General features: G+C 36.2%; 1 protein-coding gene and 1 long non-coding RNA gene across 2 annotated transcripts in view; one reads left to right on the forward strand and one right to left on the reverse strand.

Annotated features, from left to right (window-relative positions):
* Positions 1-3214: 3214 nt before the first annotated feature.
* The window catches only part of LOC115218637 (M protein, serotype 5-like), a 943546-nt gene continuing 924240 nt past the window's right edge, over positions 3215-22520 (reverse strand). The window contains exon 13 of the mRNA XM_029788558.2: positions 3215-4008. Coding sequence (XP_029644418.1) covers positions 3966-4008 — 43 coding nt within the window. The 3' untranslated portion in view covers positions 3215-3965. The remainder of the gene's footprint in view (positions 4009-22520) is intronic.
* LOC118764138 lies at positions 14587-22481 on the forward strand. Its single transcript, XR_004999924.1, has 3 exons — positions 14587-14696; positions 20171-20177; positions 22471-22481. It is a non-coding gene; the product is annotated as an uncharacterized LOC118764138 (long non-coding RNA).

Below are 22520 nucleotides of genomic sequence, written 5' to 3' on the forward strand. Positions count from 1 at the left end.
GGATTTTAACACATGGACTGTAATTGGGAAGCATGGGGTAGAAAAGTGTAATAGTGATGGTATGCTTCTGTTGCAGAGGTGCGAAGAGCTGCGTCCGTGTGTTACCAATACCACGTTTCAACAAAAACCACATGGATGCCCCCTGCATCTAAAGAATGGCATATTCTGGATTACATCCTTGTTAAGATGCGTGACAGATGAGATGTGCAGTATGTTCGTGTTCTTCGCGGGGCTGAGTGTTGGACTGACCACCGCCTGGTACGTGCCAAAATGAAATTAATCACAAAACGTAAAATCCGGGCTACAGGTATTACCCTGCCTGAAAGACTGAATGTTGCTCGTCTTAGGTGTAATAGCGTGAAGAGAACTTTACGAGAGGAAATGAATGTTGCAGATATTGGGGAGGATTGGCCGACCCTTAGAAAATCAGTTTATTATATAGGTAGGAAAGTTTTGGGATTGATACAAGTTTTGGGATTTATTTAGTTAGAGTGTTATTTTCTCAACCTTGATTTGAGAAAATAGCACCACTTTCTGAACCTTGCTTTTTTTTATAGGAAAAGGGAGGGAGAAGAAAAGTGTGTGTGTGTGTGAGAGAGAGAGAGAGAGAGAAAGAAAGAAAGAGAGAGAGAGAGAGAGAGAGAGTGAGTGAGGTTAAAAAGTAGGGTCGAGAGGAAGAAAGCTTTGGAACATCATCATATTTTATATAAGTTAGAAACTGGCAGAGACAAAACATTATGAACATTATGTGGTTGGTGCAGAAACACAAGTATATATGCAAAGTAAACATTTCTGTACATGGCCTCGATTAAACAAAACAAAAATAAGAAACAGAGAGATAGAGAAATACACATAGGCGCATATACACTCACACGCAGGCCTTGTCGCTTCAGTTCGACCGCTTGGCGTTTTGATGATAATAAAAATATTAACGTGAACAAGAAGAAACTTTTTGAAATTTTGCGACTTCTTTTTATTTCTTAAGATGGAACCTTTACAAAATAATATATTCACGGATCTTTTCGGTTTGAACGGCAGTTTTTTTCTAGCGGTGTCATATGAAATTGTCTCCCATAATTATGACCCTAGTATCGATCTATTGCATTTCAATCTGTTTTAGGGTTAGGGTTAGTTAGGGTTAGGGTTTGGGGTGGGAGGAAGGGTATCTTTTTTTCTTCACAAATGTAAATAAACCCAATCTGTTTCTTAAACGAGGGACATATTCATACGGCACAGAATGTTTTATACCTGAATAGACGTCAGTGATTGGTTGAAATTTCAGAAATTGAAGAAAAAAAACAACAAATATCTTACAAACTATATAATTTTCTCAATAAAGCCAAGAGAAAAAGATGTTTTATAAACACATTCTACCAGTATACGAAGTTTTAAATTCTTTAGTTACCTAGAAATTATGTTAAAAACTGTCGTTCAAACCGAAAAGATCCAAATTCACTTCTGTTGAGAAGCAAAGGTTACAACAATCGTTACTCTATTTGTAAGGCTTTGAATGTTGTAATCCCGTCCGAATAATTTCATAATTTTGAACATTGTCACTTTTCGACGATATTTTGATAATACGTGTGTCCCCAGACCTTAACAGATTTCTAAAAGAATGTTGATTCTGATTAAATCATCTTTTAAATTCATTTCTATTCAATCTTCAAAAACTGAATTATTATCTGTAAATACTTTTTTCCCAATAAGTTATTGAATTTGAAAGATATCAATTACTTAATTGGCAATCTGCTGGGTAAAGATAGTTATACGAGTCAAGATAGTTACACTAGTTTTTAATAATTTTGCTATTGACGTAAGCTAAATCTTTGACGAAACTACATTAATACTGAAACTACATTAAACGATATTTTCGTTAAAAATTCTAAAATTATCATCATTCGGAGAGTATTTATTTAATAAGTAAATGAATTGTTTAGCGATACATGTACTTACGTGGAGACTGAATGGCGAATTTGAAGAAATAATTTCACGTTTTCCATTTTATGTGTCTGAGAAATAAAATTTTTCATATAACTAGTTCCGTCTTTAAACCTATTTAGTTTTATCGCTTCGTTGTAATAATATGATATTATTTAGAAGTAAGATCATTCGGATGAAATACTGGATAACCGTATACTAACGTATTTCATTAAATAATTGATTCTGGCAGACAGATGTTTTGAGATTTATTAACGTAATTAAAGTAATTTTTCCCTTGTTTCTTGAAAGGTAAGAATTTATTGGGTTTTAGATCTTGAAAATTAGTTATATTTAACGGTGTTTCCACCATAATATTTAGGTTTCAGTCATTAAATAATTCAAATAGATCTTTTAGGAATTTATCTAAAAGATGGGTATTCATTTCCTGTGTAAGAATTATAGTAGAAATACTGTAATCCGAAAATTACCTACCATTTCTCCAGAATGGTCGGTAATCCAAAAGGAAAAGATCAGGTAATAATTACTACACCATCACGATATAAAACATTTTGAATGATTAAACTCATTGTTTAACAAAGACCATCAAAATCGAAAATATCCACGAAGTCCAAGCTTCTCATCGTAACACCAAAAGAATTATCATAAATGTTATCAAAAGCATATTTGCATAGAAAGAAAATAATAAATGAATGCGGAGAACTTAAGGAAAATTGGACTATTTAGTCTTGTCGAGGCGAGACACAAGTTATGGCGGTGGCAACTGCCTATGTCCAACCACGTGAGCCTGAGAAAAAAAAAATGATCTGATGTCGCTTTCAAACTAATAATACCACGAGATCAGAGTCAACACATAAAGGCCTAATATCTAGAACAGATCTTGAATTTGTCTCATTTCCTGTTACTTGATCTCCAAATGCCTAACGAGCTAGGTTCGGTCTACGAAGCTTTAAGTTGCACGGAGCCGAGTCGAAGCGCTATTAATAATACATGTAACTCCTATCAAATGTATTGTGTGTCACTCTCGTTTGTCCACCCACTTGCATATATATATATATATATATATATATATATATATATATTTATATATATATATATATACATGCACACACACACATAACTGCATGGCAACAAACAATGCATATATATATATTTCCATACATACATACATACATACATGCATACATACATACATACATACATACATACATACATGCAAACATACATACACACATACATACATACATACATATTTGATAAGATAATTCTACGTCATCAGAATTGTAAGGCAAGACTACCAAAGATATTTTAAAATTGTCTTTAAGACTTTCGAAATAATTTTCCAGTGAAATGAATCCGTAGACAATACAACCGTTTGCCGGAAATTTTCCCCTCATTCACGAAATGAGTTTCTAAATTTGTTGAGTCGTTATATACCATTACATGTACGTACTCTACAGATATAGATTGATCTGTAGATCGATAGAATATGGTCATAGTTATTGATTAATCCTGAAATAGTCATGAGTTTCAATGTGTCCGGCTGATTAACAATAACAGTACAGTCATATTGTGATAAATGGTTGGTCTGACATGTTGAGTTCTTGATATTCTTGTTTAGCCCAGGTCAATCCTGACCGAGCAAATCGACCTATGAGCAAAGGCAAATCTATTCATGATCATTCTGTCCGGTTAGAGTTATCTGAGACTACACAATCTGATATATCATTGATTTTTTTTGAAGGCCGTGTAGTGTGATTTTAGGGAGATTTATCTACTATTTCCAGTAAGTCGCATGATTAAGTAGAGGCTCCCTCATTGGTTGTTATCCGCCTGTTATATACTGATGGAGAGTGGATAGCTGTTTTTGTATGTTGTGATATTTAGAATTTACATGACTAATGGTAGACTGATATATAATAGTAGTCCTTTCATATTGTATTATATCATACTAGACCGAAATGTCCAGTTGTTGTTGGCTGATCGATAGATGATAGCTGTCATGTGATACGGTGATATATCTTATATTAGACTGAGATGTCCAACTTGATATCGAAATCTGGACGGCATCTGGAAGGAAAAGAAATTAAACAATCATATATAAAATAATAAAATGTCAAATGAAAATAGCAAGAACCAATTCTGGTAATAATAGGTGTCTTGGGAATGATTAAAAAGAGGAAAAGTCTAATATATAATCACACACACACATACGCGCATATGTATATATATATATATATATATATATATATATATATATATACACGAACAACATGCAGAGAACAGAACGACGTGTGTGTGTACGTATCTTATTACGAGTAGTTTCAATACAATAAAAAAAGAACACAAATAAATAAAAAGCCTTCACAGCTGAAAGTATGCTATAAGAGTAAAACTATCGCAATAATGGTAACAACAACAACAATAGCAGCAGCAGCAGCAGCAGCAACACTGTTAGAATTGGAAAAGGTAGAAAATGGTATAAACATGAGCCAACGGGTGTGGTAGAAAATGACAGAGCCAAATTCCCATGATCCAATGTGATCATGGAATCGGACATTGGAAATCTGATATTGTGCTGGTAGATAATAGGGAGGGGTTAAATCATGTCTGATCTTAAACATCGCGTGTCCTGGAGACAGAAGAAACGTCGAAAAAGAAGAAAAATTGGCAAGAAATGAACCTCTGGTGCAATAAATCAAAAGGCCCTGGTCAGTGGAAAAGGTGTAGACTGTGTCAATAACAGTTGGCTCCCAAGGAGCAGTGAACAATAAAATTAAAAAGTGGTTGGAAAATAGAGTACATCCAAAAAAGAGCATTACTTAGCCGCGCGAAGAATCTCCACGAAGTTTTCGAGATGTGGATAAAAATATACCACCTTAGTTCATGGGAAGTGAATAGCTGGTACATTAGTGGCACTTCCAGCCATCAGCTATAGCAGATACAACAACATCAACAACAACAACAACAACAACGATAATAATAATGGGTTCAAATTTTGCCACAAGGGCAGTAAGTTTGGGGGAGGGGATTCATTGATTGACAGTATTTTATATCGCTTGCACATACTTTTCATCAGATTTACTAAAAGTAGAACTTCCACCTTCTCCTCACCCACCATTACAAGTGGAACTTGAAGAATTTGATCGGAGAGACAAGAATTCCGTCTTCAACATCTTTCAGTCTCTATCACCATAGATCAAGAAAAACTAGTCGTCCTTCTCAGCCAGACGAAGGTGACAGAAGGTCCGACACACAACAACACATTCTGAACGAGTGCGTGAAGGACGGCTTCACAGTTCTCAGCTTATCTCATAGTGAACTGATTACACGTCTGTCTCTAGTGCTTATCTTGAACCAGCAATGCACTTCTTTTCTTCAGTCAAGCTAGGCCAAGAAATTCCAGAAGTTTTCTATAGGCTTTGGGCCAAAAGTCTTCTGGGATTAAATTCTCAGCCTGAATTCTTTGAAGCTCAGGGTCTTCTCGAGAACGTTTTCACCTTATACTGTTAGTGACATTCCAACAACCGCATCGTCCGATTGGTAGGGGACACTGAGTACCCTGGAACATCCCAGATGCTAGACCCACGAACGTGGTCTTCGCTCGATCCAGGGCTAAAAAAAGAGACAAGTTTTAGAGGAATGTGCTTTATAAATAGTGGCAATACCTCCTCATCGCCTAAGAATCTATGAAAAAGTTGCAATATGAACGCATACCAGTGTATCATTGGTCTCAGAAAAGCAAGCCGTCCGTGCAGGTGTTGGCAGCAAATTGACATCCAGCCAAGAGAAGCCGTATAAGAACAGAAAGAGCAAACCTTCCAACTTGGTCCGATGTAATTTGGAGCAAGGCATCATGATCAGGTGATAATATATGACTGAAATGTTGCATGTATTTGCTAACTTTTTTTGATGTATCAGGCATAGCTTCTAAAATTCCTCGTAGCTTCACTCCATTTGTTATCTATCTAGAAGTCTGGCTCGAAGCAGACTTTAAGAAATTTAACTGGACTGTTGGCCCAGTAACAGATGACACAGTTGCTGGTTAGCATGAACTTGACTTTCCAGGGTTTCCAGTTGTATGCCCATCGACTCCTTTGAAATGCACTTGTAAGTGTTCTTCCCTCTCTCTGCTTTCAGAATCATTTCTTTTGGAAGGAATATTAGACATGGCGCCACGATATTCACCACCATGTATGTGGGGCTTCGACTTCGATTGGATAGAGCGTTCTTAGTAGAACCTTGTTATTTGCTTAAACAATAAAATTCTCCACGAGGATTAGCGGGGATTGTAGTTATTGTGTTATGACCAGTGAAATTAGCTGTGTTTGTGCAGTGTATGGTGGATGTGTTGTTGCTACGGTTGTTGGTTTTTTGTTGCCAATACTGTTGGTGCCAAACGGTTACAATGACCATGCGATAAAGATGCCAGCTGTTGAAGATGCTAAATTTCTACTGCTGTGTTTTTCGCGGCCTTCGCCACTGCCATCATTTTCAAATTGATGACACAAGTGTTAATGTAGTTGATGGTGGAGCTGGCGATCTTAAACGTCATTAACGGCGCCACTGATTACTGGAATGAATTTCGGTGGAAAAAACCACATTCTTTTCTCTTCTTTTTGTTTCACTGAAAGGTCTTCGTACCTTCAACCGTCACTTTCCCTTTTCCTTTCCTGTCTAACTGGTTTTCAAGATAATAAATAAATGAAAAAGAAATCAAATAGAATAAATATATGACGCTTTATCAAAATAATTATTTGTTAAATGAAAATTTTAAAAGTGTGCCTTCAGGAGGCTGTTGTACACTTGTATAGCGAGTCTAAAAAAAATATATATGACTTCTATTGTGCATTCCAAAAGCATAATTTATCGTTCAGCAATAACTACAAAAGCAACTTCAACACCATCAGCAGCATCAGGAACAGCAGCATCAGGAGCAGCAGCAACAGAAACAACAACAACAATAATGATCTAAATTTTGGCAGAAGGTTAGCATTTTAAGGAGTGGGGAGTCAGTCGATTATATCGACCTCTGCCTTACCTGGTATTTTTTCTTATTGACCCTGAAAGGATGAAGGGCAAAGTTGACCTCGGTGACATCTGAACTTAGAATGTACAAAGCCGGAAAAAATGCAAAATTACATTTTCTCCGATGCCCTAACGATTCTGCCAGCAGGGACTTCGTCATATAGACTGCCTACACTATTGAGGCAAGACGGTCAGACATGATTACAGAGAACAAAATAAGCAAACAGTATAAGATCATAGATTTTTGTAATTTAAAACCCTAAGCTTAACACCAACATGAACTGCTATCTTGTTGTCTCTTGAGGGTTTCTGGGTGAGACTTGGAGCCAACTTGTACAAATACAAAACAAAAGTCAAACATAATAATAATAATAATAATAAGGATAATAATAATAATAATAATAAAAATAAAAATAATAATAATAATAATAATAATAATAATGATAATAATAATAATAACATCGACAAGAACAACAATGATGATGTTGATGATGATGATGATGATGATTATGATAAGAGCATAGTCGCTTTGAATTTTCTTTCCTGTTCCCCCTTCACTTCCCTTGTTTCCTTGTATTCATTTCTTTTTTATTTTCTTCTTTCTCTCTGTTTTTCTTCCCCCATTTTTTTCTATCACATGACTTTTTAAATGAACAATCTGGTGTCTTTATTTTAATGACCTACCAATATATATACAGTGAGTTTCTTTGCCCTAGGCATCGGGAAGACTCTCGGCAAGAAATGGAAACAAAATTGAAAGAAGATAATAATAATAATAATAATAATAATAATAATAATAATAATAATAATAATAATTTAAAATAATAATAATAATAATAATAATAATAATAATAATAATAATTGACCCACGAATAGTCAAGAAAGAAGGCGAAAATATAAATAGATGCAACCTTCTTAAATACGTAATAGCCCTGCTATGGAAAATGAAGAAGGTGAAGATAGTGCCAACTGTTCTTGGGTCCTTGGGAACAGTATCAGAAGGCATGAAGGGGAATATAAAGGAAATTGGAATAGAGTACACAGTGGAACAATTACAAAAGGCTTGCCTCCTTGGCACGGCCAGAATAATCCTGAAAGTATTAGATAGCTGCAAAGAATGGATAGCATGGTACCATAGGCTGCAGGTAGCAAGCCTGCTACGCATACAAGTCTCCAGGAGCTCCAACAAAACCTGTGATAAAGATAAATAATAATAATAATAATAATAATAATAATAATAATAATAATAATAATAATAATAATAATAATAATCAGGAGGCTTTGTTAGAAAATGATAATTATAAGATCTTGTGGGATTTCTCCATAAAGCCTAACTATTCTATAGAAGCAAGTAGATCAGATATGATTATAGAGGATAAAATGAACACATAGTGTGAGATGATAGGTTTTGAAATTCCCTATGGTAACAGAGTAAATATCAAAGAAACTAAAAAAAAACAAAAAATAGAAAAAAATGTATTATCAGGATCTAGTCAGAGAACTGAAGATACTGTGGAAAACCAAGACAGCAATTATGCCAGTAGTAATTGGTAAACTTGGCACAACACCCAAGTTGCTTAATAAAAGACTGTAAGAAATTGGAATTGAAACTCACGTTGTCGATCTGCAGAAAAGTACCATTGTGCATCCTGCAAGAATTCTAAGGAAGAATCTTGAGATCTGAAGAGATTTTTTTTCACTGAACATCACGATAAAATATCTGCTAACTAAAATAATATGCACTAGCATAATAATAATAATACTGATAATAGTTTCAAAATTTGGCACAAGGCCAGCAATTTTTTGGGGGAGGGGGCTGAGTCGATTACAACGACCTTAGCGTTCAACAGGTACTTATTTTATCGACCTCAAAAGGATTAAATGCAAAGTAGACTTCAGCGGAATTTGAACTCACAACATAGAGACTAACGAAATGTCGGTAAGCATTTTGCCCGGTATGCTAAAGATTCTGCCAGCTCCCCGTTTTAATAATAATAGTGGCCGGCAATATGTGCATCTCTGATCATGAGCAGAAGTAGTTGGGGAGCATCATACCCATGTGTTGAAAGGAATTCTTGGATGTTTGGATAATTCACCTTTGGAAACATGGGTGGTTCGTTCAACATCCTTAAACAATCCTTATTCAGGGACCCTTTGAGCGGGATGGGCTACTCAACCAGAAGAAAATTCTAACTGGGCCCCGCCTGCAAGGTCATGTGCTGTTTATCTTGATATGAGATCACCATGTCGCGCACATATTGTTGTGATGCATGTGCCTAGTGTACCCTTATCAGACGGGTAGTCATGATGGGTATACTGGGCTTCGTATATTTTGCCCCGGTGTCGCTTTGATGGCATGCACTGCTCTCTCACTCAATGATAATAATGATAATAATAATAATAATAATAATAATAATAATAATAATAATAATAATAATAATAATAATAATAACAATAATAATAACAAATACTACAAAATTGGCATTGCTGCTTATTGGTATGAACATCATCTTGAGCCAGAGGTTGAAGGTAAAATTGTCATTATCCTCTTTGATTTTCCTGTCAACTCTGACAGAACGATCCAGGCTAATCGACCAGACATAATCAATAAAGACAAGGAAGAAAATTCTTGTAGAATAATAGACATAAATGTGCCTACTGATAAAAATATATCTGTGAAGGAATTTGATAAATTAAGTAAATATAAGGACCTGGGAATTGAAATGGAAAAGATGTGGTATCTTAAAGCGAGAATTGTTCCTGTTATAGTAGGGGCCCTAGGTATGATAAAAAAGAACGTCAGAAACTTTAGATAATATCCCAGGAGAACCATGTCTCAGAGAAATCCAAAAGATTGTGCTGAGAAGTACTGCCCGCATACTTAGAAAAACCTTATCCATTTAAATGTCTGTGTTATATTACATGAAGATATTTCGCTACTGCTCCTGCCATTTGTGCTCCCCAAGCTTTCAGTCATACTGTAACATCTCTTGTCCTTCACTCGCTCTAGGACGCCGGGTGTGTTTCGGAAAATGATTGTAACAAACATGCAGATTAAAAGTAAATAACAACAACAATAATAATAGAAATAATGACAGGATCAAGCAAAGTAAACAAGACCGAGGGCTCTGAGAAGTAAAACAACAACAACAACAACAGCAACATTATTTATGCATCTACTAAGGTAATTGAATCCATTGTATCCCTCTGAAAAACAAAGAAAACCAAACCTGGGAAGAAATCCAAACCGGAGAAGTAAAATTGAAAAAAAGAGTGAATTAATGAGAGGTGAAATATCAATATTAAATGAACTAATCTGTAGAGACGATGTAAGCTTTAGAGAAGGAAGAAAGACGAAGAGAAAATATGGATTCTCACCAAGGGAAGAACTAATATCAACAAAATAAACACTAAAACAAAAAGTCCAAGCTAAAGCTCAATACATACGAAGATTTGAGAAAAGAAACAAGTTTTACAAGTGAAATAAGATGTTCACATCCAATGCCAAAATATTCCACAGAGAAATAAGGAAGAAGAAGACAACCGTCGAAAAGCCTCCCTTCCCATGGAAGAAGTTGAAAACATTTGGAAAAGAATTTGGAGTGAAGACATATAACAAAAATGCACTGAAGGGTAGTACCAAAATTTATCAGAACAAGCGTAGAAAGACATCACAATAGCAGATCTAAGATGACCCTCACAAAGTCTCATAAATGGAAATCCCTCAGTAACAATGGGTTGCCAAAGTTCTGGCTCGCACTTTCCCGTGTAAACACGAAAAGTTAGTTCAACTGTTCAACAAAGTTATGAGAGATCCTAAGAAAACACCTGATTGGTTAGCAAGTGATATTACTTACCTACTCCCAAAGAATAATGAAATCAAATTTCCAAAACATTATCGGCCCATAAGCTGGGTATTCTACCACATATAAAATTTTAACATCTTTCCCCGTGAAGAAATATATGCATTTCTGGGGGGAGAGAACGATATTTTCCCCACTGCTCATATGGATGTAAAAATCAACTCCTAATAACTCGCAGAAATCTCAGTCCCTCATGGATTGATTACGAAAAGGTCTTTGACCGCAACCGCATTCATGGAACTTGAAATCACTGGGCATCTTCAAAATTTCTCCTGTAATTTCAAACTTCCTGAAGCATAATATGTCACTGTGGCGTACGAATCGCCAATAATATCATTCTAATGGAGTACTAGCTTTAAACAACATTATCATCAACTGTGCCATTTTTTAGGGTGACTCACTTCCACATCTAATTTTTTGCATAACATTAATACTCCTCCCAAGTGAACTTAGAACAGAGTATGGGTATAAAATTGACAAGAAAAAAAGCCGTCTATTTTATATGGAAAACTTAAAACTCGATGGCAAAGTCAATGATAAGCTTCCATGCCTATTACATACTGTGAAAGCATTCAGGGATGACATCGGAATGGAGTTTGGTCGTGTTAAGTGTGCGAAGGCCGCTTTCCAAGTAGGGAAACCGAAGACTTCACATCCACTCGTATCGTTGAAACAGTTATAAAAGAATTTGAGGTGGAACAAATTTACAAATACCCCAGAATAAATAAAGGCTCTGGCATTCAGCATGCAAACATGAAAGCGATCAGGAAAGAATGTTATATGAAAGTTCTGGCAGTCTTGAAATCTGAGCTAAATGAACATAACAACGTGTTAAGGCATAAATTCCTAAAAAGTTCCAGTTGTTACTTAGAGCTTTAATATGTTAAACTGGGATATCAGTGAAATAAAGAAAATTGACGGAAAAATACATAAGCTTCTAACTCGTTATGAGATGCACCTCCCAAAAACAGATGTGAATCGTTTTTACCTTTTCAGAGCACAAGGAAGTAGCGGCATGAGCCAATTTGAACTCACAATTAGACTGGTCACATACCTTGAAAAATCTAACGACTGGAAACTAAAATTCGTTGAAAATCCCGAGAGGCATAAGAAGCTTCATTTTGTGATGGAGGAGAGCAAAAAATTTGCTACTGAGTTCATGCATGATACTCAGGCTTAACAGTTTGAGGGAAGTACGGCAACTGTTGTAAAGAAGCTGAAATTAATGGCAAAGAAAAAGTGCATGAACAATTGGTTACGGAGCTCAGGGATTAACAGAGAGCGAAGACTTTATCTGCTCAAGTTCAAAGTTTATTGACCGGGAAATACCAAGCCATTGTGATGAAAAATGGAGTAGACCCAACGTGCCGATTCTGTAATGACGAGATTGAAACAGTGGAGCATCTCTGATTGCTAAGTTTTAGCACCAATAGTCAAGACATGACAGAGTTGGCTAATATCTACACTGGTTAATAGGCATTACAAAATCAAAACTATTGACAAGTGGCATAAACACCACCCTGAGGCTGTAACTGAGGGAGAAAATGTAACGATTCTTTTAAACTTTCCAGTACATACAGACAAAAACCATAAAAACTAATAAACCGGATACTGATGTGAAAGACCAAAACAATAAAGTGTGTTTATTGATCGACACGAGTACACCTTGTAACCATAATATTTCAGCAAAAGAATTTGACAAACTCAGAAAATATAAAGATTTACTCATTGAAATCGAAAGATGGCATCTCAAGGCGGTTACAATACCAGTGATTGTAGGAGCACTTGGAATGATCAAGAAAAGGAAATGAGAATTATTTGAGAATAATCCCTGGCATACCATCTCTGCTAGAAGTGCAAAAGATTGTTTTAACTGGTATGTAATAAGAAGAGATGTATATCACACGTATTAAGAAGTGGGATCGATTTTACACATATCTTTAATTTTGTAAATGAACAATCTGATGTGTTTATTTTTAATGGCCTATCAATGTATACGTTGAGTTTCTATGCCCAAGGTGTTGGGAAAATACTCGGCAAGAAATGGAAACAAAATTGAAAGGAGTAAAATAATAATAATAATAATAATATTAATAATAATAATAATAATAATAGTTTCTACCTGTTGAACAGAAAGGGTGCCGAAAGGGGAGCCGGGATTCGAAGGATCAGCTCTTAATTGATAATCTAATTATCAGGAACAGCAAGAGAAGACATGCAAACCTGAGCATAGTATGCATTGACTATGGTAAACGATACGATATAATACCACACTCCTGGATAATAAGAAGAATGGAAATATATGGAGTAGCAGAAAATAAATATGAGAAGCCTTATATGGAATAGCATGCAATACTAGAGAACATAATTGACAGCAGGGAATCTAGTATTAGGAGAGGTGAAAATCAAAGGGAATCTTCCAGGGGGACACTGTGTCCCCACTGATCATTGTGCTGGGAATGATCCCCTTGAGTGAAATAAAACAGAAAACAAAGTTAGGGTATGATCTAGGAAGAGGTAAGGGAAAACTGAACCACTTACTATTCATGGACGACCTGAAGCTATTCACAAAAACTGAAGCGAAACTGGACAGCCTAGTCCAGTCTGTACGGATTTTCTCCAATGATATTAAGATGGAGTTTGAACTCTCAAATTGTGCTACGATGGCGACGAGACGAGGAAAGCTTGTCAAGACAGAAGGTATGGTTGCCAAGTGGTGAAATGATGAAGGCAATTCACCTTCAATCCGGTTATAAATATCTCGGAATACTTGAGGTAGACGCAATCAAACAATGGCATGAAGGAAATGACAAAAAGCGAGTACCTTCGGCGAGTGAGAAAAATATTGGCTTCAAAGCTAAATGCCAGAAACATAAACTCGCGTGTAGTGGCAGTAGTTTGTTATGGTGCTGGAATCCTGAAGTGGACAGAGGAGGAGCTAAAGGAGATGAACAGGAAGTCAAGAAAGCTTCTAACGATGCATGGAACTCATCGTCCACGTACAGACACTGATCACCTATACATGATGAGAGCAAATGGAGGAAGAGGACTGGTAAATGTAGAAGACTGTGCGCGAATCGAACTCGAGAGCTTAATGAGATAACTAGCCCAAAGTAAGGAATTCTTGCTAGTGACAGGAACGAGGGAGTATTGAGAGCAGAGGAAAAAGGAAAAACAAAAGAAGAAATACAAAATGGACACGAAGTAGAATTATGCAACAGTTAATTCCATACAGCCACAATAGAAATTGCTGCAAAAATAAGTAGGATTGACTGATGAAAGGAACGCTGAAAGAAGAGACTGAGAATACTATGCTGGCAGCGCAAGACCATGCTTTGGCTACGAGCTGGAGGGTCGACCTTAGGAATGAACAAGTGTTTCTGCTGAGCCGCATCTGCAATAGAATGGATAAAACCGTTACCCATATCATAAACGAATGCCTTAAACTTGCCCAAAACCACAAGTTGTGGCAACACGACCAAGTAGTGAAAGTACTGTGCGAAAAGTGGGGACTAGAGATAGGCAAGACGTGGTATGAGTACAAACCACAGAGAGTGGTGGAGTCAGAGACTAGCAAAATCCTCTGGGATTTCCCAATCCAAACAGATCAGCTGCTAGAGCATCACAGACCGAACCTAATGGTGGTGGACAAGATGCACCACATATGTTATATACTTGATGTTGAATGCCCCTTTGACTCACGAATAGTCAAGAAGGAATGGGAAAAATAGAGAAATACATCCTTCTTAAGTACGAAATAGCCCGACTATAGAAAATGAAGAAGGTGAAGAAAGTGCTAATTATTGTTGGGACCTTGGGAACAGTATGAGAAGGCATCAAGGGAAATATACAGGAAATTGGAATAAAGTGACAGGGTAGAACTGTTACAAAAGGTTTGTCTCTTTGGCACGGCTAGAATAATCAAGAAAGTATTAGCTGAAAAGAACGGATAGCATGCTCCCTTAGGCTGCAGGTAGCAAGTCCGTTACGCATGCAAGACTTCAGAAGCTCCAACAAAGCCTGTGACAAAGAGAAATTATGGTGATGATGATGATGATGATGATGATGATTAATATGGGTTAATATCGGTACTGCTGAATAAGATAATTCCAACACAGATTGAATCAAGAGAGACTTGGAAACAGAGCTGTCTAGAAAATCTGAAATAAATAACATCACAACGAAAAGCAAAATCAAAATTTACAAACATACATAAATAAATAAATCAAGAAAAAAAAATGAAAGAGATGCTATCAGAGCCTCTGTAAGTGCGGCTATTAAAGCACAAATTATATCGTTGGAATAGTATACATGTCTATTAATGAGATCAACATGTAACATGAAGAAAAACAAAGAGAAATGAACTTTTCAATAGTAACAAAATGATTTGAAACGATACCAGTAAATACAGCTGATAATTATTTAGTTTTGTATTTCAATGATTACTGCGAATAAAATGTGTTCTTTAAGTAACGCTTCTTTAAATAATGCTTCCTTTAAATAAATAACTGAAAATTGGGATAATCAATACAAAAAGAAACCGACTTTTAAATACTAACAAAACAAACGAATTTTAGATAAGTGTACACTATTTAAAAAGAAATCAAAGATGTCATTTATATAAAAAAATCAAATTAATCACCAACAAAATGCTTTTGATCGGGCTTATGTTGTATGATGGATTTCTTAGTGTTAGCTTATTACTAATATAATACGAAGATAGCATATTAGTTTAGAAGCAGTACTCTCTCACTAGATTGATTCTAAAGAAAACAGTTTGTCTTTTACTGTGCGTGCTTAAAATTACAAGCAAAATTAAAAGAAATATAGTCGACCAATGAACACTATGTTGTAGTGTTATGCACATGTTACCCGTTAACATTATATCCAATTCATACGAGTACCATAAAAGATACATGAGTTGAGAGAAAAGCGAGGAAGTAAGGGAAATATCTCTGCAAAAACATTTGGGAATGTACGGAGATTTATAATAAAGATAGCAAGATTCCCCCAAATTGAAACAAAGCAGATTAAAGAAGGAATTCATACTGAACATATCACAAAATGACCGACTGTATATGGTCTGTCACAAATCAATAAAAGCATTAAAACAGAAACCACTACATATAACAATACATAATAAACCACGAAAGAAAATAATGTAGCAGAGAAAACCACACATACAATAAAAGATACCACAAAACAGTGAATATATTCTTTTCTACTTTAGGAACAAGGCCTGAACATTTTTGGTGGGGCGAGGGGGGATTAAGTCGGCCCCAGTACGCAACTGGTACTTAATTTATCGACCCCGAAATGATAAAAGGCAAAGTCGACCTCGGCGGAATTTGAACTCAGAACGTAAAGACAGACGAAATACTGCTAAGCATTTCGCTCGGTGTGCTAACGTTTCTTATTTCTTTATTGCCCACAAGAGGCTAAACATAGAGGGGACAAACAAGGACAGACAAACGGATTGAGTCGATTATATCGACCCCAGTGCGTAACTGGTACTTATTTAATCGACTCTGAAAGGATGAAAGGCAAAGTCGACCTCGGCGGAATTTGAATTCAGTACGTAAAGACAGACGAAATACCTATTTCTTTACTACCCACAAGGGGCTAAACACAGAGAGGACAAACAAGGACAGACAAACGGACTAAGTCGATTACATCGATCCCAGTGCGGAACTGGTACTTAATTCATCGCTCCCAGAAGGATGAAAGGCAAAGTCGACCTCGGTGTAATTTGAACTTAGAACGTAGCGGCAGACCAAATAACGGTGAGCATTTCGTCCGGCGCGCTAACGTTTCTGCCAGCTCGCCGCCTCAAAACAGTGAATATATTACAAATCCCAATTACATAGGAAACCTACAAGGCTTTGTAGCTAATAAAAAACAGACATGCGATTAGAGTTGACTATGACAAGTTACGGTATAGTTTCTTGGAACAACATTTCAGCGTCGGAAAAACTATTCATTTGAAAGAAACATTTACGAGAGAAGAAAGTAAAAATATATGAATTAATTAAGAGTGATTTCTGGAAGATACTTTACACGACAGTTCACTCAATTTTATAATGAAAAAATCACATAAACGAAATTGAACAGCATAGTGAAATTACACAAATTTGACATCCCTACAAGGTCTTTTTAATATGGAGTGCAGTTTAAGTTACGGATACAAGGAATGTACATAAGCGTAGGAGTGGTTGTGTGGTAAGTTGCTTGCTTACCAACCACATGGTTTCGGGTTCAGTCCCACTAGGTGGCCCCATGGGCAAGTGTCTTCTATTATAGCCTCGGGCCGACCAAAGCCTTGTGAGTGGATTTGGTAGACAGAAACTGAAAGAAGTCCGTCGTATATAGCATGGCCGCAGCTCTGAGCTGAAGCTAGAGAGAAAAAAATATATATATGTATGTATGTGTGCGTGTGTGTGTGTGTGTGTGTGTATGCGTTTGTGTGTGTCTGTGTTTGTCCCCCCAACATCGCTTGGCAACCGATGCTGGTGTGTTTACGTCCCCGTTACTTAGCGGTTCGGCAAAAGAAACCGATAAAATAAGTACTAGGCTTACTGGGGCCGATTTGTTCGACTAACGGCGGTGCTCCAGCATGGCCACTGTAAAATCACTGAAACAAAATGAAAGAATGGAAGAATGAAATATTTCCGAATAACAAGGAATCTCGACTTGAATCTTAATAAAGTACAGCTTGTATTCTTACATACAGGGCTTGACGTAATATTCATTACACAAGAAGGTATCAAGGAAACTGTGAGGAAGATTGACACCACCGTAAAACCAGTTGACACCCCTATACCCGTCTGGTATTCACTTACTGTGGAGAATCCCGAACGTGTATCGCTTCGTAGATCTACAAGACTAAGTAAACTGTCTGAGCATGGAAATTTGTAAACATTTGTGAACTCTGATATTTTGATGTATTTGAGAAAACTGTGTATGTGGATTGATGTCTATTATGATAACAACAACAACAACAAATGACAACAACAACGATAACAAGAACAACAGCAACAATAACACAAACACCTACAGCTGACAATAACAATTTATTAAATAGAGAAAAATGTTATAAGAGCGGCTTATTATAGGTTGTCGGAGTGTTTCATGTAACAACAGTTCGGTGTCAGTAGAACTATTCATTTGAATGAAATATTTACGAGAAAAGCTACTGAAAATATATAGCTCTTATATTGATTTAGAGTTGCTTCTGAACAACACATAAGACAAAGTAAAAAGAACTAAAATTCACAAAGATAGAGAAAACCAGTGAAGACAATAGACATCTTCAGAGAAACACTTAACCAAATACACAACCACTACAAGAGTATAAAGTCAGTATCAACAACGAATGACAAACAGAATGAATACGTTGAACAACTGACCAATCTGAGTTTAGGTTGAGGAAGAGGTAACGGGAATAATAATGGAGAAGGACATGGAGGAGGCGAGGAGGGGAAGAAGAGGAGGAGAAGGAAAAGGAGAAGGAGATGAAGGTATAGAAGGAAAAAGAAAGAGAAGAAGAGGAAGACGAATAGAGGAAGAAGGAGCATATGAAGTCATTAAAGAAAAAAGATGAAATGAAGGAGAGAAGAAGAAAAAAGAAAATGAGGAAGAGAGAGAGAGATGAAGACATAGAGGAAAAGGTGAAACGAAGGAGGAAGGAAGAGGAGAGGAAGAAGAAGAAAGGAGGATAAGGGAAAAGAGAAGAAAAAAGTGAAAGAAAGGAAGAGAAAGTAAATAAGGAGAAGGAGAGAAAAGGTGGAGCAAGAGAAGATAACACGAAGAAAATAAGAAAGAAGAAGAAGAAGAAGAAGAAGAAGAAGAAGAAGAAGAAGAGAAGAAGAAGAAGAAGAAGAAGAAGAAGAAGAATTTCGCCGGGGTCGATAAAGTAAGTATCAGTTGAGAATCAATAACGGACAGGATGATGCAATCTGTTCAGTTGGTATTGCAGTAGTGTGAGACACTGGGTTTAACCTATTCGAGTTGGATCCGCAGCTAACTTGTGGCTCCCAAATTGGAAAGGAAATATACAACATAAAACTATGAAATAAATAGAACAAATCTATTCATACTTAGAGAAATAGAAGAGGAGGGACTAAATATGAAAAAGAATATATACAAGGGTGGGACAAAATAATGGAAACACCTTAGAATTTCAAACAAATTTATTTTAATATGGGGTAGGACCGCCTTTAGCAGTAATTACAGCTTGAATTCAACGCGGTATGGACTAGTACAAAGTTTGAATTGTTTCCAAAGGAATTTTTCTCCATTCTTCAGCTAAAACTGTCGCCAGTTCTTGTAGTGTTGCTGGTGGAAGATATCGACTCCTTACTTGTTTTTCTAAATGTTCAATAAATGTTCAATAATATTGAAATCTAGGGACTGTGGTGACCAGATAAGATTTTCAACTTCACTAGAATGTTCATTATGTCATTCAGTAACAACTTTAGCAAGTGTGAATTGGTGCATTATCATCCTGAAAGATTGCGTTTCCCATAGGATGAATTTGATCAGATAAAATGCTTAAATAATCTTGACTATTAATTCTGCCATGAAGGGAAACCATTGGGCCGGAGGATTTCCAAGATACAGCATCCCAGATTATCACAGATCCTCCTCCATGTTTAACAGTTGTAAGAAGGTAGTTTGGGTCAAATGCTTCTATTGGCTGTCTCCACACGTATACTCAGCTTGTGGTCGGAAATAAGGTGAAAGATGACTCATCCGAGAAAATAGCATTCTTCCGCTGCTCTAGGGACCAGTTGTGTAGGTTTTTACTCCACTCTAAAACCTTTGCAACATTTGTTTTTGAAAGTAGTGGTTTTCTGATTGCAGCCCTCCTGTGAAATCCAGCTTTGTGCAGCTCTCGGGGAACAGTTTTTGTGGAAATTAGGTTTTCGAGGTGGTCATTAAGCTCTGCAGTAATTTGGGGAGGTGTACTTTTATGATCCTTCCTAACAATTCACGTAAGAGTTCGACGGTCCCTATCTGAAAGTTTTGGTTTTCTTCCGGAGTTTTGCGTTGACGAGGAGATTTTCCCCTCTTTCTCAAAAGCTGTCATTACTCCAGGTTCGGTGATTATGCGAATAAGAGGTCCAACTCAGGTCATATATCAGCGTGTGTATATATATATATATATTTTTTTTCAGAATGAGTTAAAAAAACCAAGGCTGTGAAGATTTTAGAACATTTATAAATGTTCTAAAATCTTCACAGCCTTGGTTTTTTTTTTTTATCTCATTCTGAAAAAAGAATTTATATATATATATGTGAAAATAGTAATGCAATACGAAAGTATTGCTTTCTAGTAAAAGATAGCCCGTAAGGGTAAAATTATACATATAAAAGTAAATAAACAGTGAAGCTATACAATAGCGTCGTATTTATTACGATCGCTATTTTCCAGTAAATATCGTTACTTCGTTGTACCATTTATTTACTTTTATATATATATATATATATATATATATATATATATATATATATATATATTATATATATTATATATATATATATATATTATATATATATTATATATATATATATATATATAATATATTATATATATATATATATATATATATATATATATATTATATATATATATGTATATATATATGTATATATATATATATATAATATATATATATATATTATATGTATATATGTATATATATATGTATATATATATATATATATATATAATATATATATATATATATATATATTATATATATATATAAACAATTAATGGTACTACAGGTAGCACCGGCAAGCTAAAAATTGCAGTCAGAAGACAACTACAACCACAAAGTTTCGCTGATACACATTAATTGAAGCCGGGAAAATGAGCAAAAATTCTAAAGCCACGGGCCAATAACGAAAAGAATTGTCAAATAAAAAGCCAGACATACCCGTATCGTTACGATTTCTAACTTTGTGGGAATGCCAATTAGTTCTCATCAGCGAGTCTCACTGACACGATGGTCATATAACTTGCCCAGAACTCAAACCTGTGCATTAATGATCTCACTATCTCTACTGTTCCACGTAAGGAATGCTAGAAATACCTAGGCATTGATGAAAATATATCATTTGAATGTTCAGTGAATAAAGATAAAGTGACCTTAGAATATTATACCAGACCTAGAAAAATATGGTGTCGGAACTCTCATCTTACAAGAAAATATCCAACAATGCATTTGCAGTACCAGCATTTGGGATACTTGATTGGTTTGAAGATGAAATCCACTCCATAAACGTTGTTATAAACCCAAACTCGAATATCAAAGTTGTAAAAGGTTTTAATCGACTAAAAATACAGCAATATACAATACAAACAAAGATTGCTAAATTGTAAGCAAAACCAAACTTCAACGCAATAACATTTTTATGCAGCGAATTGCTACATTCTAGACTAATGAAAATCAACGCTGAAAATGTCGTCTACAAACAACAAAACAGAACTCAGCGCAGTCGCACTGCTGGCATATAACAGCAATCGAGAAATCAAAATCACGTGATCAAAACTAAAATCACAACAAACGTATAAGCCCGTAAGATCCTTGCATCAACTGGAAACTTCCATAGAAACAGCGATATCGACAGGCTCTACATAAATAGAGGTGAAGAAGGTAGCGGTTTGAGATCGGTGCAGACAGCCTTCGAATGTCCTATAGTCTCTCTCGGACACCACTTGCTAAACAACAGCGTCAATAATAAACTTAGTGCTGAAAAGCGAAGAGAAACATCCTATGTATCAACAGTGAGCTCCTCGGGAAACATTCTCTTACTGATGACTTCCCATACAACCTCAAAACAACCTAACGTACCTCAAAGAGGACCTGTATGTGAAACGCTCTGCATTGTTTTTTTGTTTTGCGCCCTTTTCAAGCCTAGCCAGGATCATGGGCCCGGTTTCCCGGTTTCTATGGCGTATGTGTCCCCCCCCCAGTTCGACGTGACGCCAGTCTATCGCAGCCTTACTCAAGAAACAGGAAGAAAGAGAGAGAAAGTTGGGGCGAAACAGTACAACAGGGGTCGCCACCACCCCCTGCCGGAGCCTCGTGGAGTTTTAGGTGTTTTCGCTCAATAAACGCACACAACGCCCGGTCTGGGAATCGAAACCGCGATCCTCCGGTTTATGCATGGGTATGTTCACGGAAGGCTTCATGAAGACAGACAGTAATATCGACACAAAGCGCAGCCTTTCTCGAACTCGTGACAGCAACATCACTTCTCTCTTTGAAAGCTACCTAATAAAGGAGAGACAGAGAAGGTCTGGAACTCCAAGATGAAGCCAAAAATGTCGATTATGTCGTATTTCTGTGGAAGACATCTCATATGTGATTTGTAGCTACTCAAAAATGTCATCAAGGTACTACGTCCCTGTGCTACACGACCTTATCCAAAAGCAATACATAGTGCCATTTGCAAAACAAAGACTCTCCTGAAATCAATAAAGAAAATCTCTGTTATTGAATGCTTACATAAACACCAACACGCGGAATATTGGTGGAACATTCCCATGAAAACACCTGTCAAGTGTAAACGTGTAAACGTAACAAGTTAGATATAGTTCTTTGGAGAAAGGAAGAAGAATGTACTGTCATAGAGTTCAGCTGTCCTGCTGACGTGAATATCTATTTGAAAATTAAAGGGAAA

Source organism: Octopus sinensis, linkage group LG1 (genome assembly GCF_006345805.1).
Source record: "Octopus sinensis linkage group LG1, ASM634580v1, whole genome shotgun sequence".
NCBI classification, from domain to species: domain Eukaryota; kingdom Metazoa; phylum Mollusca; class Cephalopoda; order Octopoda; family Octopodidae; genus Octopus; species Octopus sinensis.